The sequence below is a fragment of the Schistocerca cancellata genome, chromosome 1, assembly GCF_023864275.1.
Source record: "Schistocerca cancellata isolate TAMUIC-IGC-003103 chromosome 1, iqSchCanc2.1, whole genome shotgun sequence".
NCBI classification, from domain to species: domain Eukaryota; kingdom Metazoa; phylum Arthropoda; class Insecta; order Orthoptera; family Acrididae; genus Schistocerca; species Schistocerca cancellata.
In genome coordinates, this window is record NC_064626.1 from 672,492,168 (window position 1) to 672,520,076 (window position 27,909).

General features: G+C 39.7%; 1 protein-coding gene across 3 annotated transcripts in view; it reads left to right on the forward strand.

Annotated features, from left to right (window-relative positions):
- Positions 1-27,591, forward strand: part of LOC126183932 (RNA helicase aquarius) — a 336,087-nt gene extending 308,496 nt beyond the window's left edge. For all 3 annotated transcript variants that reach the window (XM_049926283.1, XM_049926297.1, XM_049926289.1), the window contains 5 exons: positions 4,346-4,517; positions 4,650-4,820; positions 6,700-6,897; positions 13,359-13,535; positions 26,708-27,591. In XM_049926283.1, the coding sequence (XP_049782240.1) occupies positions 4,346-4,517; positions 4,650-4,820; positions 6,700-6,897; positions 13,359-13,535; positions 26,708-27,247 (1,258 nt within the window). In that variant the 3' untranslated portion in view covers positions 27,248-27,591. The remainder of the gene's footprint in view (positions 1-4,345; positions 4,518-4,649; positions 4,821-6,699; positions 6,898-13,358; positions 13,536-26,707) is intronic.
- The last annotated feature ends 318 nt before the right edge of the window (positions 27,592-27,909 follow it).

A 27,909-nucleotide genomic window follows, 5' to 3' on the forward strand; every position in this document is an offset into this window, starting at 1 on the left:
TCTGAAATTGTCATAAAATGAAGACACACACACACACACACACACACACACACACACACACAATTTCAGAAGAAAAAGTCAAATTGTCATACAATGAAGGCTTTCATGACTGGATGTTTCAGCTGCTGAGAATTCTTCCAGGTTGTATGGCCATGGTCCATGGAACTCTTTAATCCCTGACGTTTTGTCCAAGGATTCGTTGGACACCTTCAGAGGTGCTTGTGGTGAGTCTTGCCTCCGAAGATGTCCAATGTAGCCTTGGACGAAATGTCAGGGATTGAAGAGTTCCATGGACCATGGCCATACAACCCGGAAGAATTCTCAGCCACTGAAATCAAATTGTGTTCGTATGTTGGGCCAAAATTGATTTTACTTGCCATATCACATACCTTTTCCTGAATGCCAGCTGTCTGTAGAAAAATGCTATTCTGATTTAACAGCAAAATGGTAGCTGCAGAGTTTACAATTGGGGGTTACAAGGACCTAATTTTTTTTTTGGGGGGGGGGGGGGGCAGGGGGTGTTAGGATATCAAACAGGCTGACTTGGAGAAGGAGAGGCACCACAGGACATTTTAATTTCCACTAGTAAGAGACATTCTTTGATGAATTTTGCACAGCACACAAACCATACTTATAGGTGCATGAAACTCTAGAATTTATTTAATTTATGAAAAAATGAATGAGCTGCTACATTTTAAACTTCATGTTTAGAAAAAACTCAAAGTTTATAGTTAATTACCTCAATGTTTTCCACAGTTTTTAATAGATTTGGAAAATTCTAGAGTTTCATATACCTGTAAGTATGGTTTATATGATGTGCAAAATTCATCACAGAATCTCTCTTACCTATGATGAAAAGTGTACCAATAGCAACAAATGTAGCCAGTAGTAATTGAAAAAAGATGAAATTTCACATATAAAAAATAATTTTGGTATGATTTTGGACTTCCACTGCTATGAGTGTGAATGCTGAATCCTTCCTGGTCATCCTGACAAAGTTTTATGAATTTATTTCTAAAAGTATAGACAGTGGAAATTAAAATGTCTTGTGGTGCCTCTCCTGCTTAAAGTTGGCCTGTTTGACGTCCTACACCTTCTTAACGAAGAGAAAGCATGTTTTCCTAATGGATGTCAGTGGACTCATACAGAAGAGGAGGAGATTGTGAGAAGAGATGTTTTTGTTTTATTGCATCCACTTAAAACATTCACACTGTGAATGAAAGTGTGAAGTAATCACTTGTGGAATGTTACAGTTCACCATCATTTTGGAGAAACTGACAGAATAATTGTACCTGAAGCTACCATACTTGAAATAACGTTCAGTTGCAAATACCGAAAATATACTGGATGCACTTTATTGTAGTGATGTTCCAATGTCAGAACTCAGTGGTTGCCGCGATTAACTTGTTGACACACGTCACTTCATAGGCACTATACAACTTCATTGCAACAGCGTTGCTAAATGATGGAACATTGTTTACACGCCTGACTACTAAAATCGATGGGTGTAACAGTCGCTACAAAACGGACTGGCTAGAAAACTTCTGAATGTGAAATGAGACATTCCCAATCCTGTACACTTAATTAGACCTGTTTTGCCATTAGCCATTGGTTGTGTGTGTTTACTAATTTAACCAGTTTAACAGTATTTCTGTGTGTCCCTCCATCTAATGTAGATAAAATATGCTGCTTTTAAATTAAATAAAGGGAATCAATGACTTTCTGTTCTTTCTTGTACTCCTTCCTTTCCTTTGGTTCACACAATATCCCTTTGTCACATAACTGACATTTGGAAAAGCAGGAAACAAACTGACAGTATAATGATGCTTAAAATGCTGTAGAGGGTTTCAATTACAATTAATAAAATATTCTGGGCTATTGTGCTGTGTTCGAAGGAATTTCACTTGAAAACCCGACATTTTAAAAACCATGGAAAATGTTCACTGGAATTTGTGTGTGTGTGTGTGTGTGTGTGTGTGTGTGTGTGTTTGTGTTTGTGTTTGTGTTTGTGTTTGTGTTTGTGTTGTCCCAAAATGCCTCAAAAATGCGATTTTTCAAGGGTCGTACCTCAGGTTCCATTGATCACAGAGCTAAGGGGTCAAGTGTTTTGGATAGTCCTTGGTCTAGCGACTGTTTGTATTCCTAATGGAAGAACAGCATACTGTAGCTATCCAACACTACAAGGTCAAAATGTAAATATTACACACTTTCTCCAGTCCAGGCAAATTGAACAAACTGGTTGATTCATTTACATTAGGTGTGGCCTAGGGTGGGCCTTAGGCAGCTTATGAAAGCACCATTTTTTCATGAGTGGTTCCTTAGAACCCCCTCCCCGAAAAACCATGATTTTTGGTTACCAGAACATCGATTGTGGGGATGGCCACTTCTTTAATTCCTATTCATTAAAAATCGTCAAAATCTTTCCATGTGTTATTAAGATGATGATCTTGGGCAACCTTGAAACCTTTATAGTATTATTACCTGTCACCGAGATCCAGAGATTCAAATTTACCATACTTATGCATGTAAAATATGCACAAAATATACAATCTGAGGAGTAAATGTAGTCTTAACTGATGTAGTAGAGTCATGGCAATGATTCTGGGGTCATCACCAAACTATGTTTTTACTCATCGTTAGAATTTTATGATGTACTGTCTCCGTATTATGGGCACTTCGTGCCTATATAGGTTGTGTCAACTTGAAATAATTTGATGGTGCCACATGGTGGCATAAGTGCCTTACAAAAATTATTTTGTCATATGAAATTCTTTGTACTTGCCAATCAAACAACTAATTTTTTTGTATATTGTAGGTGTAGCCTAATAGTTGCGTGAAGTGGTGTAAAGTAAGCTTGTGTTGGATGGGGAACAATTTTGTATTAATCTTATATTACGCATACTTATTTGTTGTTTATATGTGTTGAAGTGTGTAAATAAACTGTCAAAACTTTACTGCCCTTTAGAACCTGTTTTTTTATAAGCAGCTGACCCTTGTGTAACAAGGAAAAGAAGCAGACCAGCTGAAAAGTACCTGTCAGAGCACAAAAAGAAGAATATGCTCCTCTTAAAAATACTCTGATAGAAAAGTGGGGAACCAGCTGCCTCAGTCCTTATTCAGCCTTTCTCATCAAAGATTTTTGTGTGCAACCATATTCACCCTTTCTGTACTGAAAGAGATTAGCAGAGAGACAGTGACGGTGGAAGAGAGAAGAGACAATGCCAGTGGGAGAAAAAGAAAGAGGAAACAGTGATGGTGGGAGAGAGAACGTGGCAGTGAAAGATTAGAGAGATGGATGAAGACAATAGCAGAGAGAGCCAAAGAGAAAGGAGATGATGATGGCCATGGTGGTCAGTGAGAGACAGTCACAGTAAAAGCGAAAAAGCGATGGATGGAGATAGTAGCAGTGGGAGCAAAAGAGAGAGGAGACAGTGGAGACAAAAAAGGGAATGAATGGAGACCTTACACAGGCTTTGGGGTAGGGGGGATCTGTATGCCCCACAGCAGCGAAGTTTAATGGGAAAAAACTGGCCCACTTTCCCTCATCCCCTACACCCTCATGTTAAAGTTTCCTGATTTAGAGGTCAAAACACCAAGCAAACCATCCCCAAGGACATGTGTAGAAAAGAGAAATTGTAGTTGAAGAAAAAGACAGCAGACTGCAAGTGAGAAAGAAAGAGATAGTGGCAATGGGAGAGAGAAAGAATGGGACAGACAGTAGCAGTGGAATGGAGCAGCAGTAAAATGACAGAGAAGGGGACAGTGGTAAGGAAGAGCAAGAGAAATGGATGAAGACAGCATCAGTGGGAGAGACAGGCAGGAGAAAGAGCCAGTCGTAGAAAAATGATATGACGGGGGAGGGGCAGAGAGAGGGGGGGGCGGGGGGGTGCGGAAGGAGATGCTGAATGGTGAAGTCTTTACTACAGAGTGTGACAGGGTAAAAGGATTTAGTACATTCTGTGTTAAAAGAGCTTGAATATGTTCACATGCCAAAATTTTTGGCGAGGGCAGCAGAATGAGGATTGAGGCAGCTGGTTCCCCACTTTTCTGTATGAGTGTTTTAAAGAGAGCGTATTCACCTTCTTTGTGCTCCTACAGGAGCACTTTTAAGCTGGCATACATAACGGTAGAATCCAATCAATTGCAGAATGTCAGAATTAGTCATCTTTAAATAGTTAGTTTCATAACTGTGAGGACAGGTCATCATACTGCCACTAAACTTAAGCATTGAAATTACTTTCGTGAGGGTTTTGTAAATCTTCAGTTATTCTGCTTTTGTTTTTCTAGACTCACCGATTTTCATTGAAATAAACCTTACTGTGTTAATGTTCATTTTCTTTGGCAGTATTTGTAACCTATATAACTGGCGGTATAAGAAGCTTGGCAATCTTGCACATGTGGAGACATGGCCAGAATACAGAGTGGCAAACCCTGGATTTTGGTTTGACTTCCAGCTTATTAATGTGGAAGACTTCAATGGCGTTGGTGAGACTGAACCAAGCCCATACTTTTACCAGGTATTAAAGTCATTAGTTTTCAGATGTGTAATCTTTTACACATTTTCTTTTCTTGTGTAATAAGTGATACTAGCTTTAAAGATAGTAGAAATTTCTGTGATTCTGTTAAGACACATTATTTCTTTTTCACAGAATCTTGCTGAAGCTGAGTACTGTGTAGCTGTCTTTATGTATATGAGGCTTCTTGGTTATCCTGCACATAAGATTTCTATTCTGACAACCTACAATGGGCAGAAACATCTAATTAGAGATGTGGTCAATATACGATGTGCCACAAATCCACTTATCGGGCGGCCTCACAAGGTATAAATTCTACAATTTTAATGTTTATTATTATTATCATATCAGACCATGTGAAAGTGTTATCTTCAAAGTGAGTTGCTGGTTTGAAACCATCTATTCTGTCAGTTGTTATTACTCATAAAATGCTGCAAAAGACAAGAGAACAATATAATTCAGCATTTTGTTTTTGTAAAATCCTTCATGAAGGTAGGGAATGTAAAAGCCCTTGCTACTCCATAGAACCCCACTTAGCCATTGCACTGAAGTGAAAATTTGGCACAGAAGATGTAATTGAAGTTGCTGAACATGGAAGCTTAGGATGATATGGAATCCAAATTGGATTTTGTATTACGTATAAGTGCAGCAGAACTTTATCTTTTATTAGGTGCTATTTGTCATAGGTTGTTGCAGTGAAAGGACACTGCAAATAGTAGGAGAAGAGTGTAATTCTAAACCATTTTTGATTAAGATGACCAATATATGGGACTGCATACATTTATCAATGAAATGATTTGTTATAGAATTATAGTACACGCGTGATGAATTGCCAACACCTCTGCACAGAATACCAGAGTTTTGAAACCAGTAATTATGTGGAATTTTGCCCAGAGAGAAAGTTTGTGGATAGTGGCAGATCATTTTTCGTAAGCTAAAGCATGCCAGATAGGATCTCTAATATTCATGCCTGTCACAGACAGCTGGTTTCAGTGTAGCAGACATGTTCAGGTCATGGGTAATAGATCCTTTATATTGAATGTTACCCAGCATCTGATTTTGATTTCACAGATGTGCAAAGTTATGCTTGTTTGCCTTTATTTTGGTTATTGTTTTGTTTTTATTAATTTATTTTTAGTTTCATAAGCCTTATTCTTTCTGTGCTCCCCTTGATATTGGGCTCACACATGTTGACATATATGCAAGTAGTGCAGAACTTCTTAGAGAAGTTTACTACAGTAGTGTGTACACTCAGAAATGGATTGGTCTGTGAGGAACTACTCAGCACAAAACTGAAGAGAAACTCATGACACAATTGTCTGTAGCATCTTCTGTGTATTTTGTCTGTTTGTGTTTTGGAGTATGAGTTCAACCTTTAGTGATAATTTTCATGTTACCTTGTATTTGTGGATAGCTAAATTGATACAACAGTGTTCATGATGTGTGATACTGGTAGTAACAAAACATGCCTAATGTTATTTAATTATGTAATTGAATATAATAGAAGGAAACATTCCACGTGGGAAAAAATATATCTAAAAACAAAGATGATGTGACTTACCAAACGAAAGCGCTGGCACGTCGATAGACACACAAACATACACACAAAATTCTAGCTTTCGCAACCAACGGTTGCCTCTTCAGGAAAGAGGGAAGGAGAGGGAAAGATGAAAGGAACTGGGTTTTAAGGGAGAGGGTAAGGAGTCATTCCAGTCCCGGGAGCGGAAAGACTTACCTTAGCGGGGAAAAAGGACGGGTATACACTCGCACACACACACATATCCATCCACACATATACAGACACAAGCAGAAATATACAGAGGCAAAGAGTTTGGGCAAACAACAAAATATGCCTGGTAGGATTATGCATTAGTCGTGTATTGTCAGATGTAAGTACAGTCTGCAGGTATTGCTCGGCTAGGTATGGACCTTCAGAATAGTGTAGTGATGCACAACAGAGGTGTTGTAAGACAAAAATAATTGATTACTATTGTGGGGGCTATGCTCCAGACTGAACGCTGAAGGGCATAATCAGTCTTAAATGATGATGATGATGATGATGATGATGTGGTATTTGAGCAGAAACTGTAAAATATAAGTTATACTCATCATTCAATCACTAGAAAGAGCATTTATTACTGCACAAAATTGATATTCACACATTTTAATGCTTTTATAATTTCAGGTGACTACAGTGGATAAATATCAGGGACAGCAAAATGATTACATCTTGTTATCCTTGGTGCGTACACGAGCTGTGGGACATCTACGTGATGTACGACGTCTTGTTGTTGCAATGTCACGAGCGAGACTTGGCTTGTATGTCTTTGCAAGAGCATCACTGTTCAAGAATTGTTTTGAGCTGACTCCAGCATTTAGTCAGGTAACTGTTGTCGTGTCACTGCTTTATATGGGTCAGCTGTCCAGTACCGAGTGTGACATACTGCTTAATATCAGTTGCTAGTTCACTTTGGATCACCAGTTCAAACATAACCACCAGCACTTATTTGTTTTTTTATTTGTCATTTCTGAATGGTTCCTGAAATTTTTTAAGTGAGTATATTTTGGAATATATGATGCTTGCATAAATAACATCCCTCTCCATCCAGGAGTTCATATTTATCATTTCTGGATGCTTCCTGAAATTTATTAAGCTTGCGTATTCTGGAAAATTTGATTTTTGTGTAAATAACAGCCCTCTTCATCCAGGACTTCAGTTCTGTTCCATCCTGGCTGTAAGTTTCTGTTGGTGATGAATGTACTTTCAAGTGTAAATGTCGTACTTCATTGACAATGCTGTTTCTGAATTTGGACTTGATTCTGGTTAAGGTGTCACTATGTGAACAACTCAAAAGACGTAAATATCATGAAATTACATGCAATCACCAAATCCTGAAATTGAATGGGCAAATGTATGTTTTCAGGCCTGGTAATTTCCTTCCCATTGAATGAAGTGTAGGAAAGTTCTAAATTGAAGGGGTCAGTAAAAGAAAGTGCTAAGCAACATATACGTATTTTAAGTTACTGCGTGTTATATAGTCAACTAAATTCAATGGCAATAACATAAATACAATAAGAACAAACAGTTTATATAGTAGACAGAATTATCTAGCAAAACATATGGAACTAGTTGTTTCCAGCATGCAGTGTATTTGAAAATACAGTAGATAACTTGAGCCGGCTAATCCTTACTAAACTGAGGGTTAGCACTTTCTTCTGCTGACTGCTCCAGTTATAAACGAACAACTTGATTCCTAATATTCAATCAGTTTCATTTCCTACTTACATGAATTTGAGTCAGATTAACACTTTGGAGACCAAGCCTGAAAATAGCTCTGGCCACAACTTTTGTGTTAAAAATATCGCAACCAAGTGTAGGTTGGGCTGCAATTTTCTTGCTGTGGAAGCAACCTGTTGCTCAAAAACCAGACTCATTTCATATGAGAACAAGGTACTAGCATCTCACAACCTGTCCCTTGACTGGTGCTCCCTTCTATTGCCAATTTATGGAATTATTTAGAAAGAAACTAGCGAACGTAATAGCAGTTGTCGTGAATATGTGAGCAAGTATGATTGCATTGACATAATTTCATGTGTGTTCTTGTTCGATTTCGTAGTTCACTGTAATTCTGCTACAAATATGCCATGTTTGTTGCATGAGTAAGAAGTTATGGAAGCTGAAGAGAAAGAAAATGCTGACTAACTCACCTGGCACTTTTTTCTCCAGAGGATAATTATGCTTTCTGTGGTTATTTAAAATTTGTAGCATATCAAAGGTCTAAAGGAAATATGAAGAATAACCCTTGAAGCTTTGTCTTTTTTTAGTATTACTTTTGTAGATACATCAATCACGTATGTGCCAGTAATGCTTTAAATAACATCACAAATGGCCGATTTCCTTGGCCCAGTATTCTTTTAAGTGACTGGTCTCCAAAGTATTAAAGGCTGTGTGCAATTTATAGAACTATTTTCTAGTTGCTATAACAATTTCCTATCTCAGTAGCCACTAGATTTACAAAACTGATGCTAATTCCCAGTCCCTAATTTACTTAAAACATGTTTTGAGCTGCAAGGCCAAAGGCTGTGAGAATTAACGTAGTATAGAAATAGCCTGTAATTTATGTAAGTCTGCAGGCTTTCGTGACCATTGTGACTGAAGGTAAAATCTTCTGGGTTGTTAGGCCGAGTCATATTTCCTCTAAAATAATCGACATTTTGACCCTTCTGCTGGGATCTTCTTCAGGATCTTCTGGTGTCCAATACTGCTAGAACACTGTCAGAGACCAGTGTCATGTTCTCTTATTAATGGGAGTTTTCCTGCATTTGTGCTGGATAAGTAGGAGTATTAGTTAAAATTCTTGTGTCTACCATTGATGGGCCATCGTCATAGGCTAATATTCGCACACTGCTGCAGAAGACAGGGCGTTGTTGGCTAAACTCTGTGCATGTTATTGGTGGCTCATCGTCATCGGATAGAAAGGCACTATTCCACACTTATGCTGGAGAAGGGTTATTGGTTGAAATTCCTCCTACTGCTATTGGTTGGCAGTCATCATTGGCTAGATGCGAAGTAGGCAGAGCAAGAGAAAAGAATGCTACCATTGTTTTGGATCCTGTGTATCGCAAGTTAAAAAGTGATCTGACAAACAGAATCATTCTGAAAGTGAAAAAACCTGATATCAGACTCCAGATTGGACAGGTCTATTACAATGAATCTAACAGCTCGATTATGTGTCTCATCCAGAATGTACGGATTACTCAAGATACATAAAGAACTGATTCTTTTGAGGCCTATCATCAGTGGGATTAACTCGCCAACTCAGTTTTGAGCACGTCGTGTATGTGGTAAACAGAGACACCTAGTTGGTATTATATACACAGCGAAGATATCTGCATGTGACATTCTTGTTAGTTTCTAAGTAACATTGTTATTTACTAATATCCCAATGTCAGATACAATGGAGATCATAAGGAACACAGTTGCTCCAGATCTTTGTGACTTAATTGAATTATGTCTTTGTTCGAGCTATTTTAAATACAATGGTGAATTCTATGAACAGGCTGACAGCCTTGCTATGGGCTCAGCCATATCGCCAGTTGAGCTGACATTTTTATGGAACATTTTGGGCAACATGCATTAAGTAGTGCTCCTTTGAAGCCTTCTTGTTGGCTCCGTTATGTGGACAATACATGTGTTATATAGCCACACAGCAAAGAACTTCTTACATTCCATAAATTTTTGAATGAAATTTACCTTGGAGATTGAGAGTCAGGCAGTCTCCCATTCCTAGATGTGGTGGTATACAGAAGATATGGTAAAACTCTAGGTTGCAGAGTGTGTAGAAATCCGTCTAACACAAATAGGTATTTAAATACCACTTCGCACCACCACCCAACCCAGAAGCAAGCAGTGCTCAACAGTCTGTCTTCATGTGCCTTCCATGTCAGCAATGACGACAACTTGGAATCAGAGTTGAATTTTTTTAAGGAGGACATTGAAGGCAAATGGCTATAATAGTTGTTCAATTGACAGGGCGTATTAATCACACTAATCAGAATGACGAGGAACCACCTTCTCAATCCATTACATTACCGTTCATTTATGGGGTCACTGAGCGCATAAGCAGAATTCTAAAGAAAAACAGTATCCAGACATCTTTCTGTAGTCAAAACAAAATAAAAGATTTTTTCCACAAAAAAAACGGATACACCTGATTGCCTCCACAATGTAGGAGTCTATCAAGTGACATGTGGCTGTGGCAAAGCACATATAGGAAAAATTGGAAGAACTGTTAAAGAATGCATTAAGAAACATGAATAGCACACATGGCTAAAACAAAATGTAAAATCGGCAGCAGCGGAACATAATGAGAACTGTGGCTCTGACATCGATTGTAATAATGTACATGTGCTGGCTTAGGAGATAAACACTTGTAGAAGAAAGGTCCGAGAAATGGTTGAAATTTCCAAGTATTCATGTAATTTCAATAGAGAGGATGGCTACAAGCTTCCGGCATCATGGCTGTCTGCCATCAAGAAGTGAATATGCACCCACAATGTGTGAGCAACATAAAAAATGCATTGCAAGTCACCTCCACGGACAATAATGTTTTGGGTAAACATTCCCCCTCTCTTGCTCTGTCCGTTTCGCATCTAGCCAATGATGACTGCCAACCAATAGCAGTAGGAGGAATTTCAACCAATAACCATTCTCCAGCATAAGTGTGGAATAGCGCCTTTCTATCCGATTATGATGGACCGCCAATAGTATGCAAAAGAGTTTAGCCAATAACACGCCTTCTTCTGCAGCAGTGTGGAAATATTAGCCTATGACGATGGCCCACCAATGGTAGCTACAAGAATTTAAACCAATACTCCCACTTCTCCAGCATAAATGCAGGAAAACTCCCCTTTATAAGATAACGTTTAGGTTTTCCGTGATTTCCCTAAATCGCTCCAGGCAAATGCCGGGATGGTTCCTTTCAAAGGGCACGGCCGACTTCCTTCCCCGTCCTTCCCTAATCCGATGAGACCGATGACCATGCTGTCTGGTCTCCTTCCCCAAAACAACCCCCCCCCCCCCCCCCCCCCCCAACTGGTCTCTGACAGTGTTCTAGTAGTTTGGACACCAGAATATCCAGAATAAAATCCCAGCAGAGGGGTCGAAACATCAATTATTTTAGGGAAAATATGACGCGGCCTAACAACCCAAAAGATTTTACCTTCAGCCTGAAATTTGTTGTTTAAAGAATTAAATACATTGTCACTGTGTGTTTAAATAATACTGGAACTCTTAGAAGTCAAATAGTCCACAAATCACATATTAACATGTTGACAGCCATGAGGCCATTGGCAGACAGAGCAGAGCCTCACACCTGACACTGTGGGCCCACAGGCGGCCAGACAGTCCACTCTATTTAGTACAGTGTACAGTGCGGCACTATGAATTAATTTGTATTTTTGATTAAGTTTACGCCGGTGTACGTGAAATCAGGTACTGTATCTTGATCAACATATTGACTTTTGTTTTTTTTTGCAACTTCACCTTCAGCAGAGTTTTATTACTAATTCTTAAGAAATTTCATCATCGCTGTACGTCCATTATTGAAGTTGACTGCTAATTCATATTTTGGTAAGAACAGTGAGATTTACTTTGTCACATAATACTGGTATGAATGGTTTTCAGTCAAATGGATCTTGTAGCATCTATCATTGGGATTGTGTGACATTGTAAACTTAAAAAACCATAAGTTTCAGTGATGAACAACAACCTGATGGTGTCAGAAGAATAAAATTTTAATTCTGGTTATCCAACATTATAGGAGTTTTTTGATAAAGAATGCATTTGTGGACACAACTGACAATGACAAAGTGACAATGGCAGTGGACTGCAAGAAATCTACAGCAAAATATTTAAGAAGCCACAACTGCTACCGAGGCTTAACTGGTAATACCTCAACAATGTGAGACCACATTTACAGGGAACATTCATCCACAGTATATGTGTTACGTCAGCAAGCTTATTGTGACTGTGATTGTATTACAAAAATACCATCGAAAGGTGTACTGTACTAAGGAGAGTGGAGCCCGAGGCACCTGACAGGCCCACTGCATCAGGTGTGAGGCTCTGCTGTGTTTGCCAGTGTCCCTGTGACAGTCAGGTTTTAACAGAGCAGTCCTCTTCCATCCTGTGTAGCTATTGCTATGCTCTGTGTGTTGCATGTATCGTGTTTAATGGTTTGCAAATATCTGAGTACTAATTACAGGTTCTGAGAGCATCAAGCGATTCTGCTCTGTCATCTACTAAATGCTACCCCACCGCACAACTCATACTCAGTCACTTATTTGTAAGCAGCCTGCAAACCAGCAATCAAACTATAAGCTTACCACCATTGTCTTCGGTGTAGTTGCCACTGAATTCCGAAATCCACAACTCTCCTTAGAGCAAAAATAAGACGACAAGTCACCTTCATTCAATAAACTGCCTGAATCAAAATCATATCTCTGGTTCCATTTGATCCTCAGACAAACGTAGACATTTCAGCGGTAATACACCTGTTTAAAGTCCAGGTAAGCTGAAATCATATGATCCTGATGAAGCACCACCATGTAAAGGACGTGATATGTTTGCTATCTGTTTCTATTTTCACTACAAATATTTAATGCGTAAAGTTTGTCTAATACAGACTCTTACTTTTACAATAAAACTTCCCCATTTGTGCTTCCAGATCCAGAATGGAAAATCTGTGCAGAATACTACTAGCATTTGAAGCTATTAAGCTGTAACTGCACTTTCAGATTATATTGTAATTGTTTGAGGAACACTCCATGATGCTGAGGTGCATTCATTGGCCTTCAGATAATCTTACCTCAATTTTACTGAATACATCTTCCATACCACCAAATGTTAGGTGTGCAGCTTGGTTTCAACAATGAGTATTGGCAGTGGTTAGTATGACAGGAACCTCGATGGCACCCCAACACTCTCCTGGAATACTTACCAGGATATTTCACTATTATTGTTTGTGTGAAGAGGGGTGCTAGACACTGCTAACTAAGTGTGACTAATCCAGTTGTTCATAGAAAAATCTAATAGCCAGCTTGTGCTTAAGTAAAGGTTATGCAGTACATTGATTCAAAGTTTGTGTTGAAAATGCAAAAAGATATCTACTGTCATTTACACGATTCACAATGAAAAATATGATAGAATAACTGAAGCTTTTATCTTGAAAGTTTGTGTTGAAAATGCAAAAAGATATCTACTGTCATTTACACGATTCACAATGAAAAATATGATAGAATAACTGAAGCTTTTATCTTGAATATTCATCTTCTGTGTTACAGCTTATGCAGAGGCCGTTGAAGCTGTACTTGGCTCCACATGAGACCTATCCAACTCAGCGTTCAAATGATCAACCACCTTCAGGAAGTCCTGTTGAGATGGCAGACATGGCACAGATGGCCACATTTGTGTATGATTTTTACATACAGAAAGTTCACGCCTTGAAGTCTGCTTTTTATGTGAGTGTTTCAGCATTCCTTGTGTATTCAGAAAATGTTTTAAAATATATAGCTGAAAATGTTTGTGTTTGAATAATAAATCATGGGAGAAGCCCATTATTTGGTGTTAGGTATACTGTAAAAGTAAATGATTTTGACATGTTTTTAGAAAATATTTTAATAAGTGAGCATGATGGTAATTTATACTACTTGAGAATACTAGAAGTGTGCATAAATATTGTCACTAATTCCCCCCTCCCCCCCCCCCCCCCCTTATTTTTCCTCTGCAACACTTTAAAAAAAATGTCATTATTGCCATTATTCTTTTGTATGTAGCAGAACCTATTGGAAATGGAAGTGAAATCACACATACATTAAATTGAATGTAGTGGTAGCTTTCTCAATTTGTCTTTCAATGCATTATGAAGCCTCTGTCCAGACCAGAAGCAACAAGATTGAATAATTTGTCTTTTTAATGTAACAGGAAAACATGCTTCCATTATAGCATAAATTGTCAGTTATCAGTTGCTGCAAAACTGATTGGCCAGAAAATTGTGTTTCATTATAAAAGATAAAAATAAAATGTAAATGTCTTTCTGTGATTCACAGAAAGTGCATGTTTAACAGACACAGAAACAAGAATAGTTTGGAGTTTAAAACCTGTGAACTTTCCAGGAAGTTCCTACTTAGGTGATATAGATCCAGTCAGTATTTTTATTCCTGTTGCCAGTGCCAAAGACTGTTGGTAATAGCTCAAGAAATTTATTTTACGTTATTCAGTATGTAAACCGGTATGACAATATTCAGTCTGGAGTCATGCAATGTTCGTGGAGCAATAAAATTTTGAAACCACATTCTGTACACTAATCTCATTTAATGTCATTAGAAATATTACCGCCATTAGCAATTATAGCAAATATATCTTTAAATGAAAGTATGATGTCGATTTCAGGCAGTATTCACTACAGTGATCAGATTATATTATGAAAGTCATGTGGTGGTGGTTTCCACAATAATACTGACAAATTTGTTCTACTAAGCAACACTATGAGAAGCTTTATATTATGCTTTGCGTAGTAATAGTTTCAGTGTTGGTATGTTGGCGCAGTCATATGAAGAAATAAGATGCATGTTTAGTGCTTAGTGTTCGGAGTTGAATTCAAAGATCTTTAGTGTCAATTCCAGCAGGGTTTAAAATGGCTAGAATGTAATGCTGACCTTTGTTAAGGCTTTCATTGTAAGTATAGTATGTACGATAAACATTTCATGTTTTACGAGGGTTGCCCAGAAAGTAAAGTACTACATTTTTTTCCTTCCACAATTCTTTATTGAACTTAATTAGATTTACACACACGAAAGAATGGTGTTTTATTTACACACCCTATTTTTTCACATAATCTCTATCCCATTCTATGGCCTTCCTCCAGCACTAAACAAGGGTATGCGTGCCCTGTCAGTTCCACCCTTGTCCTGATGGCGGAACCAGCACTTCACTGTGTGAATCACCACCTCACCATCCTCCATGAATGGCATCCTTTAATGGCTAGTGACAACATCAGCTCACTGCAACACGTCAGGTGTGACAGCTGTGGATGGTCTCCCTGACCACTGCGAATCGTGGAGCTCCGTTGATCCACCTTCTGACAACCTCACCCTCCATGCACAGTGACTAACTGTACTTCTGTCAAGAGCAGATGCTCCATATACATTGCACAAACATTTGTGATTATTCCACACAGTTTCTTTCTCTACAGTGAGAAATTCAATGATGGCACATTGCCTCTTAACATACATGACTTACAGACACCATTTTGAAACTGTCCTGCAGCTACACTATATGTCAGAAGTGCCGGAAACTTAGCACGCTCACTCAGGAGACTTCGTGGTCTACAGTCCAGAGACTGGGTTGATGCTGCTCTCCATGATACTCTATCCTGTGCAAGCTGCTTCTTCTCCAAGAACCTACTGCAACCTACATCCTTCTGAATCTGCTTAGTGTATTCATCTCTTAGTCTCCCTCTACGATTTTTACCCTCCTCGCTGCCCTCCAGTACTAAATTGGTGATCCCTTGATGCCTCAGAACATATCCTATCAACTGATCCCTTCTTCTAGTCAAGTTGTGCCACAAATTTCTCTTCTCCCCAATTGTGTGCAGTACCTTCTCGTTAGTTACATGATCTACCCATCTAATCTCCAGCATTCTTCTGTAACATCAAATTTCAAAAGCTTCTATTGTCTTCTTGTCTAAACTATTTATTGTCCATGTTTCACTTCCATACAGGGCTACACTCTGTACAAATACTTTCAGAAAGGACTTCCTGACATTTAAATCTACACTCGATGTTAACAAATTTCTCTTCTTCAGAAACGCTTTCCTTGCCATTGCCAGTCTACATTTTATATCCTCTCTACTTCGACCATCATCTGTTATTTTGCTCCCCAAATAGCAAAACTCATCTATTACTTTATTACTTTACTAATCTAATCCTCACAGAATCATCTGATTTAATTCGACTACATTCCATTATCCTCGTTTTGCTTTTGTTGATGTTCATCTTATATCCTCCTTTCAAGACACTGTCCATTCCATTCAACTGCTCTTCCAGGTCCTTTGCTGTCTCTGACAGAATTACAATGTCATTGGCAAACCCCAAAGTTTTTATTTCTTCTCCATGGATTATAATTCATACTACAAATTTTTCTTTTGTTCCCTTTACTGCTTGCTCAGTATACAGATTGAATAACATTTGAGATAGGCTACAACCTTGTCTCACTCCCTTCCCAACCACTGTTTCCCTTTCATGACCCTCAACTTTTATAACCGCCATCTGGTACCTGTAAAAATTGTAAATAGTCTTTTTCTCCCTGTATTTCACCCCTGCCACCTTCAGAATTTGAAAGAGATTATTCCAGTCAACATTGTCAAAAAGCTTTCTCTAAGTCTACAAATGCTAGAAAAATAGGTACGTTTTTCCTTAATCTATCTTCTAAATAAGTTGTAGGGTCAGTATTGCCTCACATGTTCCAACATTTCTATGGAATTCAAACTGATCTTCCACAAGGTTGGCTTCTACCTGGTTTTCCATTTGTCTGTAAAGAATTTTTGTTAGTATTTTGCTTCCATGACTTATTAAACTAATAGTCCGGCAGTTTTCACACCTGTCAACACCTGCTTTCTTTGGGCTGGGAATTATTATATTCTTCTTGAAGTCTGGAGGTATTTCACCTGTCTCATACATCTTGCTCACCAGATGGGAAAATTTTGTCATGGCTGGCTCTCCCAAGGCTATCAGTAGCTCTAATGGAATGTTGTCTACTCCCGGGGCCTTGTTGCGACTTAGGTCTTTCAGTGCTTTGTCTGACTCTTCACACAATATCATATCTCCCATTTCATCTTCATCTGTGTCCTCTTCCATTTCCATAATACTGCTCTCAAGTATTGTATAAGTCCTCTATATACTCCTTCCACCTTTCTGCTTTCCCTATTTTGCTTAGAACTGGTTTTCCATCTTCTGAGCTCTTGATATTCATAGAAGAGGTTCTCTTTTCTCCAATGGTCTCTTTAATTTTCCTGTAGTCAGTATCTATCTTACCCCTAGTGATATGTGCCTCTACATCCTTACATTTGTCCTCTAGCCATCCCTGCCTGGCCATTTTGCACTTCCTGTCGATATCATTTTTGAGATGATTGTACTCCTTTTTCATTTACTGCATTTTTATATTTTCTCCTTTCGTCAATGGAATCCGATATCTCTTCTGTTACCCATGGATTTCTACTAGCTCTCATCTTTTTACCTATGTGATCCTCTGTGGCCTTCACTATTTCATCTTTCAGAGCTACCCATTCTTCTTCTACTGTATTTCTTTCCACTGAATTTGTCAATTGTTCCCTAATGCTCTCTCTGAAACTCTCTACAAACTCTGGTTCTTTAAGTTTATCCAGATCCCATCTCCTTAAATTCCCACCTTTTTGCAGTTTCTTCAGTTTTAATGTACAGTTCATAACCAATAGATTGTGGTCAGAGTCCACATCTGCCCCTGGAAACGTCTTGCAGGTTAAGACCTGGTTCCTAAATCTCTGTCTTACCATTATATAATCTATCTGTAACCTTCCAGTGTCTCCAGGCCTCTTCCACATATATAATCTTCTTTCATGATTCTTAAACCAAGTGTTAGCTATGAGTAAGTTATGCTCTGCGCAAAATTCTACCAGGCGGCTTCCTCTTTCATTCCGTAGCCCCATTCCATATTCACCCACTACTTTTCCTTCTCTTCCTTTTCCTACTCTCGAATTCCAGTCCCCCATGACAATTAAATTTTTGTCTCTCTTTGGTATCTGAATAATTTCTTTTATCTCATCGTACATTTCTTCAATCTCTTCGTCATCTGCGGAGTTAGTTGGCATATAAAGTTGTACTATTGTTGTAAGTGTGGACTTTGTGTCTATCTTGGCTACAATAATATGTTCACTATGCTGTTCGTAGTTGCTTACCTGCACTCCTATTTTTTTATTCATTGTTAAAGCTACTCCTGCATTACCCCTATTTGATTCTGTATTTATAATCCTGTATTCACCTGACCAAAAGTCTTGTTCCTCCTGCCACCGAACTTCACTAATTCGCACTATATCTAATTTTAACCTATCCATTTCCCTTTTTAAATTTTCTAACCTACCTGCCCAATTAAGGGATCTGACATTCCACGCTCCGATCCGTAGAACGCCAGTTTTCTTTCTCCTGATAACGATGTCCTCCTGAGTACTCCCTTCCTGGAGATCCAAATGGGGGATATTTTACCTCCGGAATATTTTACCCAAGAGGACGCCATCACCATTTAACCATACAGTAAAGCTGCATGCCCTCGAGAAAAATTACAGCTGTAGTTTCCTTTGCTTTCCGCCGTTCGCAGTACCATCAGAGCAAGGCCGTATCGGTTAATGTTGCAAGGCCAGATCAGTCAATCATCCAGACTGTTGCCCCTGCAACTACTGAAAAGGCTGATGCCCCTCTTCAGGAACCATATGTTTGCCTGGCCTCACAACAGATACCCCTCCATTGTGGTTGCACCTGCAGTATGGCTATCTGTATCACTGAGACACGCAAGCCTTCCCACCAGTGGCAAGGTCCATGGTTCATGGGTGGGGGGGGGGGGGGGGGCAGTTGTATAAGTTCTACAAATTAGCTGTATGAAACTGAGGGTCACAGTTCAGAAGAACATTCTACTCCCAATCCTTCCCACCCCTGTCGCTTGCCAAAGTGGTATTCTGGCACCATTCACTATAAGAAATTGCTGGTCCATCTTTATGCCACACCTATTCTCAACCCCTTGTCACATGGTCCATAGGCCTGTGGAAGACCCAGGTGCAAGGTCTGCCCTTTGTAACTATCCTGCACATTTTATTTCAGTCGTGTCACAGACAAGTCCTTTCCTGTCCAGAGATAGGATACCTGTAAAAGCAGTACTGCCAGATACCATCTCTGGTGTAACTTTTGCACACACTTTTATGTGGGCATGACCACTACCAAGCGATCCACTCAAGTGAATGTCCATCACCAAACAATAGCAGAGCTGACCACTTATTAGTAGAACACATTGCTGAGCACAACATCGGTAAGTGATTCACAACCCTTGCCTTTTGTATCCTTCCTCCCAACACTAACTTTTCTGAAGTATGTAGATGGGAAATGTCCATTCAACACTTGTTTTGAGCTCTCAGTTTATGCTAGCTTTGTCCCACACCCACCTTCACCCTTGCCCCAAGCACCCCACTTCACTTCAGTGAAGTGGGGTGCTTGGGGCAAGGGTGAAGGTGGGTGTGGGACAAAGCTAGCATAAACTGAGAGCTCAAAACAAGTGTTGAATGGACATTTACCATCTGCACTTAAACCATCTTCTCCACAGTATCCCTCCTCTTTTGTTCCATCTTCCCCTCTCAGTTCACTACTCCAAGTCACTGAATACCACACACAATTCTCTCAGCCTGTGTCAGAATAAATTCACAGATGCAACATTCCTACCCTGTGCACTTGCTGCCACTACGTCCCAGCTGTCAGCCACTGTTCCTTCCACTCGTTTCTCACACACTTCTGCTGATACAGCCCCTCAATCAATTTGAGTTGTAGTCTGGTGTAATCTAGATCTATATCTATACCCTGCAAATGACAGTGAACTATGTGGCAGCAGGTATGTCCCATTGTACCAGTTATTAGGGGTTCTTCTTGTTCCATTCATGTGTGGAGCACAGGTTGAATGATTGTTTGAATGCCTATGTACATACAGTAATTATCATATCCTCAATATCTCTGTGTGCGATATGTAAAGGATGTAGTATATCCCTAGAGTAATCATTTAAAGCTGGTTCTTGAAACTTCGTTAATGCACTTCCTCATGATAGTTTACGTCTATCTGCAAGAGCCTGCCAGTTCAGTTACTTCAGTATTTCTTGACACTCTCCCACAGAGTAAACAAATCTGTGACCATTCGTGCTGCCCTTCTCTATATGCATACAATATCCCCTGTTAGTCCTATCTGGTACAGGTCCCACACACTTGAGTGATATTTTAGAACTCCCTAGTATTCTACTAATAAAGTGAAGTCTGCCACCTGCTTTATACACAACTGAACGTAGTGATTATTTCATTTCATATCCCTACAAAGTGTTATGCCTAGGTATTTTTATGAGTTTATTGATTCCAACAGTGACTCACTGATATAGGATACTATGTTTTTTCGTTTTGCGAAGTGCGGAATTTTACATTTAAATGTAATTGACTGGCACAGTGTAAACATGTAGTAGTGCGTGTTTTTGCACATGAATGTGTATATGTATTGTGTAGTATGCTCTAAAGAACATCATCAGTCTTACGTATGTGCCTACTGATAACTCTGTGACTCAACTACGCAGTGAGCTGTTACTTTTACTCTTCCCATTATGTACAGACTACCAAGCACTTCCCATTGCTGTATTCATTTTGTGGTGTACCTACTGAACCTAGACCAACTAGGGAAAAATTATTTTGAGTCAAAAGGTAACATTAAGTGCACAAATACATTAAATGCTGTCTGTCATGCTGTAACTCTGCTGCACTCATTCAGTGGCTTAGTCTGATACATACTGAGAAATAAGTTCAGTGCTGATTTTTTAGGGAGGTAGCAGAGTGGAAATTGCATCTGTTGACTGAATGTAGCCACAGTTCTCTCTACCTTGCCATCTGATTTGTGATCTAATGGATCAGTTGGTAAATGTGTAAAATACAGGGTGATTCAAAAAGAATACCACAACTTTAAAAATGTGTATTTAATGAAAGAAACATAATATAACCTTCTGTTATACATCATTACAAAGAGTATTTAAAAAGGTTTTTTTCACTCAAAAACAAGTTCAGAGATGTTCAATATGGCCCCCTCCAGACACTCGAGCAATATCAACCCGATACTCCAACTCGTTCCACACTCTCTGTAGCATATCAGGTGTAACAGTTTGGATAGCTGCTGTTATTTCTCATTTCAAATCATCAATGGTGGCTGGGAGAGGTGGCCGAAACACCATATCCTTAACATACCCCCATAAGAAAAAATCGCAGGGGGTAAGATCAGGGCTTCTTGGAGGCCAGTGATGAAGTGCTCTGTCACAGGCTGCCTGGCGGCCGATCCATGGCCTCGGGTAGTTGACGTTCAGGTAGTTACGGACAGATAAGTGCCAATGTGGTGGCGCTCCATCCATTCGTAGGACTCTCCATACAGTTGATTGTGGAATTTGCAGCTCTCTGCTAGCTCTGCGAGTCGATTTTCCTGGGCTGCGAACAAATGCTTGCTGGATGCGTGCTACATTTTCATCACTCATTCTCGGCCGTTCAGAACTTTTCCCTTTGCACAAACACCCATTCTCTGTAAACTGTTTATACCAACGTTTAATACACCACCTATCAGGAGGTTTAACACCATACTTCGTTCGAAATGCACGCTGAACAACTGTCGTCGATTCATTTCTGCCGTACTCAATAACACAAAAAGCTTTCTGTTGAGCGGTCGCCATCATAGCATCAACTGACGCTGACGCCTAGTCAACAGCGCCTCAAGCGAACAAATATACAACTAAATGAAATTTTATAGCTCCCTTAATTCGCCGACAGATAGTGCTTAGCTCTGCCTTTTGTCGTTGCAGAGTTTTAAATTCCTAAAGTTGTGGTATTCTTTTTGAATCACCCTGTATATTGTGGTGAAAAAAAAAGGAAAAGGAATTAAGCTATTGGTTTTGAACTATATCAACAGTATACACACATAAACACTCACCCGAACGCAACCCACACACATGACTGTAGTCTCAGGCAACTATAACCACAGTGTGGTTTCAGTTGCCTGAGACTGTAGTCGTGTGTGTAATGCGTCCATGTCTGCTGAGGGAAAGAGAAAGGTCTCAGAGTTACTTGTCCTGGTACGCAATATTGTAGACAGGATGATGTGTACCACATGAGGTAATCACTCACTGTCACTTAATGTTTGTCTTGCTGCAAGGCCTATTCAATGCATATGCATATCTGATACAGTAAACATAGTTTGGTACACATTTTCAGAGTATTCAGACGTGCTCGTTGTGTATAGCAAAGCTTGACGTAAGGGAAGCACTGCTAGTTGGCTGTATCATGAATGTTTTCTGCAATGCAGCATGCCATTACACAAACTTTTTCCCAGTTATGCAGTGGCTTTGAGAAACAGTTACCTTCATGAGAAGGCGCCATGACAATGGCAATGGCAATGGCCTGAATTTGAAGAAGATGTAGTGTATCATGCTGACGAAGACCTGTTAAGCATTCAAACAATTGCATGTACAATGGGTGTTACTCACAGTATCGTGTGGGATGGTGTGCTTGAGCAACTACATCTGTACCACTTACAAAGGGTACATGCTATTGGTCTACCCAATTTTCCACAATGCATCGCCTGCGGCATATGGTTCCTGCACTGCGACATCAACACAGCCATTTCCACATTGAGTTCTGTTCACAGATGAATGTGAGTCCACTACGAACTGTCTTCTTAATTCGCGAAACAGACATCTCTTGGGAGATGAAAACCCTCGTACCACACATGTTCAGGGGTTTCAGCACTGGTTTGGTATTAACATGTGGACAGGTATTCTGAATGGTCATACCTCCTTCCACTCAAGCTGATTGCTCCTTCATACTTCATCTTCCTGCAAAAATATTAAACCTGGTTCTTGGGATCTATGCCACTGAATGTCCATCAGGCAATGCAATTTCAGCATGATGGTGCTCCACCTCACTTCTCACGTATGGTTCAGAGACATCTCAACAGATGATATGGTGAAAGATGGATAGGCCAAGGTGTTCCAACTGTTTGGCCGCCACAATGACTGGATTTAACTCCTATGGACTACTTCTTGTGGGTCATATGCAAAGTTTAATTCTTGCAGAAACAGAGGAAGATCTGCTGGCACAAGTTCTGGTCACTTCACTAGAAATTGAAGAGAGACCAAGTGGAAGGAGAGAGTGTACAAGAACCTGCTTCATAGATACTTGTCTATAACAACTTGGTGGTCACCACATCAACCCACTGTTAGAATGCATCAGCACTGTTCCGTATGTACAGTATGGTATGCTATTTTTTGTTTTGGAGTACTGTAAACATCTAATTTTTGAGTGTTAATAGAAACAAACGTGCTTAAGTGATAAAATGAATTTTTGTTATGTTTGTTTTTGAATTGTTACCTAATAATTGTTCTGCGACATGCCTAATTCAGTTCCTCAAGGAGAATTGGATGAGTTACACATTTGACTTGAAACTGTCATAGAAGGGAAACGGTACATTTCCAGACATCGATTACATACTCACTCCCCTCTACAAGTCCTAGAAGTTTGTAACAGGAATTTTCAAACACACTGTATTTGGCAATGAAATTTGTCATAAATAATTCATCACAGTTCAAGAAGAACAGAGATGTACATACCAGCAACACCAGATGAAAAAATGACATTGATTACTCATTATTAAAGCTGTCAGTGGCTCAGAAAGAAGTTCAATATGCAGCAAAAAACTTTTTTGATCATTTGCCCAATAACATAAAATGTCTGATAGCTAGCAAACCAAGTTTTAAATCTAATTTAAAATCATTTTTCGGGGACAACTCCCTACATCCCATAGATAAATATCCTATGATAAACTGGTAAAAAAAAAGGAGGAGGTTGCATGGGCAGGACCAAAAAACTGTAACGTATGTTAACGCTAATCATGTATACATATCCTGTAAACTGACTCGTTGTTCCATATCATTTTGATTAAAGAATCGTTCAAATGATCTATGGAAAATGTAACTGTCTAAACTAACTAAATTAGGTATTTGGTCTAATCCTGTCCAATAACAGTAAGCAGGGTACTTAAACAATGGAAAGGGTAGATTGCTACGCACCACAGTTGAATCACGGACAGGTGCAATTAAAAAGACTGCTAAAATAATTAAGCTTTCAAACAATGTCCTTCTTTTGAAATAGAAAATATTTACACAAGCACAACACATGTGGCCACTGTCTCAGAGTGCTGGGGGCCAACTACATCGGATATGAGCAGCAGTCTGCTGGGCGCTGTGTGATGAGAGTATGGGGCGGCAGGTGGGGGTAAGAGAGGACACATGGGACGTGGAGGCAGATTGATAGCAGGATAGCATTAGGGTAAGATGCTGTGCTGTCTATGGGAGCATGAACGGACATGGTGAGGACAGGATAGGGGTGCTATATGCAGTGACGGAGCTGTGATGGAGGGGGAGGGGTTCAGGGGTGGGGGGAAGAGAGAAGTGGAGAATAGGAAAGGACTATGTAGGTGTGATGGTGGTATAGAAAATGTACGTAGTTCAGGAGTGGGAGCATAGAAGGGGTTAGGTAGATGGAGGACAGGGATTAGCGAAAGTTGAGGCCAGCAGAGTTACGGAAATGAAGGATATGTTGCGGGGAGGGTTCTCACCAGCAAAATTCAGAAAACTGACTTTGGCAGGAAGAATCCAGATGTTTCAGGCTGTGAACCAGTCATTAAAGTGAAGCACATCATGTTCAGCAACTGTGTGGTCCAGCTGTCTATTGGCTGCAATTTGGCAGTGGTCCTTCAAGTGGACTGGCAGCTTCTCGGTTGCCTTAGTTGTTGTGCCCACATAGAAAGTTGCACAGTGGTTGCTGCCTCTGATATGGTAGGAGATGCCTGTGACAGATCTAGATTTGATGGTAGTGGGAGGATGTGTGGGACAGGTCTTGCAATTAGATCTATTGCAGGGATATGAGCCGTGAGACAAGGTGCTGAAAGTATGCTGGAGTTGAGGTGGACAAGAATATTGTGTAGGATTGGTGGGCTCAGATGACCAATGTGGGAGGATATCCCTCATTTCATGGTTCAAAGGGAGGTAGTTGAAACCCTGGTGGAGAGCACGATTCAGTTGCTCCAGTCCTAAATGGTACTGAGTCATGACAGAAGTGCTCCTTTGTGGCTGAGTAGTGGGTATGTGAAAAGTGATGGGTGATTGGAGAGGCAAGGCATGGGAGATCTGTTTCTGGACAAGGTTGGAAAGGTAATTTCTGTTTGTGAAAGCTTCAGTGATACCCTTGGCATATTTGGAGAGGGACTGCTCGTCATTACAGTTGCAACAACACTGGGTGGGAGACTGTATGGAAGGAACTTCTTGGTGTAGTACGGTAGGTGCTGTCAAAGTGGAGGTGTTGTTGGTGATTAGTATGTTTGATATGGACAGAAGTGGTGATGTAGCAATCCTTGGTGTAGAGGTCAACATTGAGGAAGGTGGCTTGTTGAGTTGATGAGTACCAGTGAATAAGTGAATGGGGCAGAATGTTTGGAGTTCTGGAGAAATGTGGGTAGTGTGTCCTCAACCTTATGAATATGTCATCAATGAATCTCAATCAGGTGAGGGGTTTTGGATTGTGTGTGTTTAGGAAGGGTTCCTCTAGATTATTCGTGTACAGGTTCTCATAGGATGCGGCTGCCCATTGCTGTACCACAATTTGTTTGCAGGTGATCCCTTTAAAGGAGAAATAGTTGTGAGTGATCATATATTTTGTCATGGTGAGCAAGATGGAGGTTGTAAGTTTGGAGTAACTCATGTATTGGGGAAGGTAGTGTTCAGTAGTGACAAGTCCATGGGCATTGGGGATGTTAGTGTAGAGGGAGGTGGCATCGACAGTGATGAGCAGGATGCAGGGTGATAAAGGAATGGGAACTGTGGAGAGCTGATGGAGAAAATGGTTGGTATCTTTTAAAAGATACTATTGGATAGTTTCAACTGTTTGCTGTATTTCAAAAGAGCATGTTTTCAACTTATAGCACATATGGCATTATGCCATAATAAAAAAGAAAACAAAAATGATACAATACAGTTCTGGTACTCCAAGAAAATTTACAACCGAATCTGGACATACGAATGTGCACTTTAAGCTGAATTATGCATTTTAGTATGGTTCACGGAATTCCTCTGATGCCTTGTTTCTTTTATGACATAATGTAATGTAGGAATATACGGGCTTCCTGCGTCATCGTAGCTGCGCAAGCACAGTGATGCCTGTTATCTGGCGCTCTATGGCAACTGCTGAAACGAACCTCTTTCTAACAGGTCCCAGGAAAATATTGCGAATGATTGATTGAAAAGTGTTAGTTTCAAAGTAAATTTCCTTTTATGCAAGATGAACAAAGTGCGAAAACGTACAATGAATTTCTTAAATCACAGAGCATTTGACTCTCATTTAAAACTCAATTATTTGAGGGTGACCATGTAGAAAAAATTTCAAGCCCAGAAGATCAGACATTTATGTCAGTATTAAAACTTTTACTGGCACATTTGTGTGATGTATCTTAAAGTGTAACACTTGCGAAAAAGGTCGACATTATACGTGAAAGTTTAGCTTCTCTTGCAGCTTATTAACTGTAGAGACCAATATTATATGTGAAAGCTCTGCTTTTCTTGTAGCAACACTATGCATATTAATGTATGCCATTAACTTTTCCTATTTGTGTGCATGCACTACTTAACTGTGATAATGCTATTGGCTGACTACATCACGTGTCATATTTTGTGAGATGTCCTGATCTCACAATTGTTGTGTTTCTTGTTTCCGAATTAAAACTACTACCAGTAAGTAAGCATTGCTTTCATTGTGTAATAACCATTTTTTTCTTTCTTTAGGATGCCCAGAAGGTCTGGCAGAAGCCAGGATCAAAACTGTCATCTTCTCAAGATGGACCACAACATTTTGTATCTCATCACCCAGGTGCAGATGATGATACAGACAGTGAGGAAGAGCAGGAAAGAATCAAACTTGAAGTCACAACAGATTCACAATATGAAGGACAAGCCACAGTTGTTGGGGCAGCTGTAATGTATGGTGAAGCTGATGCAAATGCTATTTCCCAGGCACAGCAGCCAGCTGTCCCTGAAGATGGGACATTGTCACAATTTGAGGCAGCTGTGAGTGTAAGCAGTGCTACACCCATACCATCAGTTGTAGACTCGGTGCCAGCTGCAAGCAATGAAAGAAATGATTTGTTGGGCAATGGCAGACCAATAGCTGTAAAGATGGGTGGAGTAGAGTTTCAACAAGAAGTGTCAGATTCTACCACTCCTGAAGAACACCATCAACATAGAGCCAAAATTCAAAACACTATTAGAAAAAAAGAAGCAGAAGATTCTTCAGAAAAGGAATCTTCTTCAGAAGATGACTCTTAAAATTTAACATTACTGAAATGATAAAACAAATGTGCTTTTTATCAAGCACATAAGGTAATCTGTTATAATCTCTGAAAATGTCATTTTCCTTTCATTGCATATATTCAGATGACTGTCTGTAGAGAATTACTTGTCAGTTACTCTGATGGATCCTGTGTGATGCAGGTGAAGGTTATGTAAATGGAAAATTTTACCACTGTTTACACATTGTAGGTTTATAGTGGTTTCAGATAGTTATGATATATATGTGACAGATTTCAACAGTGATTACATTTTAGTATCAGATGTGATCTAATGATTTGTATTGTTCAATAAAAGACTGAGACCTTTTTTATCAACCATCACCAGCTGCCTTTTGTACGGATGATGAGAAAGGAAAATTTATTGCTTCTCCCCTCCATTCCCTCCCTCTCCCTCTCTCTCTATCACTTTGTTATGTGTATGTCCCCAACTAATTGGCCATAGTGATGGGTTGAGCAAGTGGGATTTGGAAAGTTATTTCGACTATGGATCACATCCAGACAATTCACCATCTCCTCGAGAAAACAACTGGGTGTAGTACCGGGACCCATCGGGCCATTATAGCTTATCGATAAAAGCCTTTGACTGCACAAAGATTGGGCAATCATGAAGGCCTTGAAGATGAAGGGATAAAAACAAGG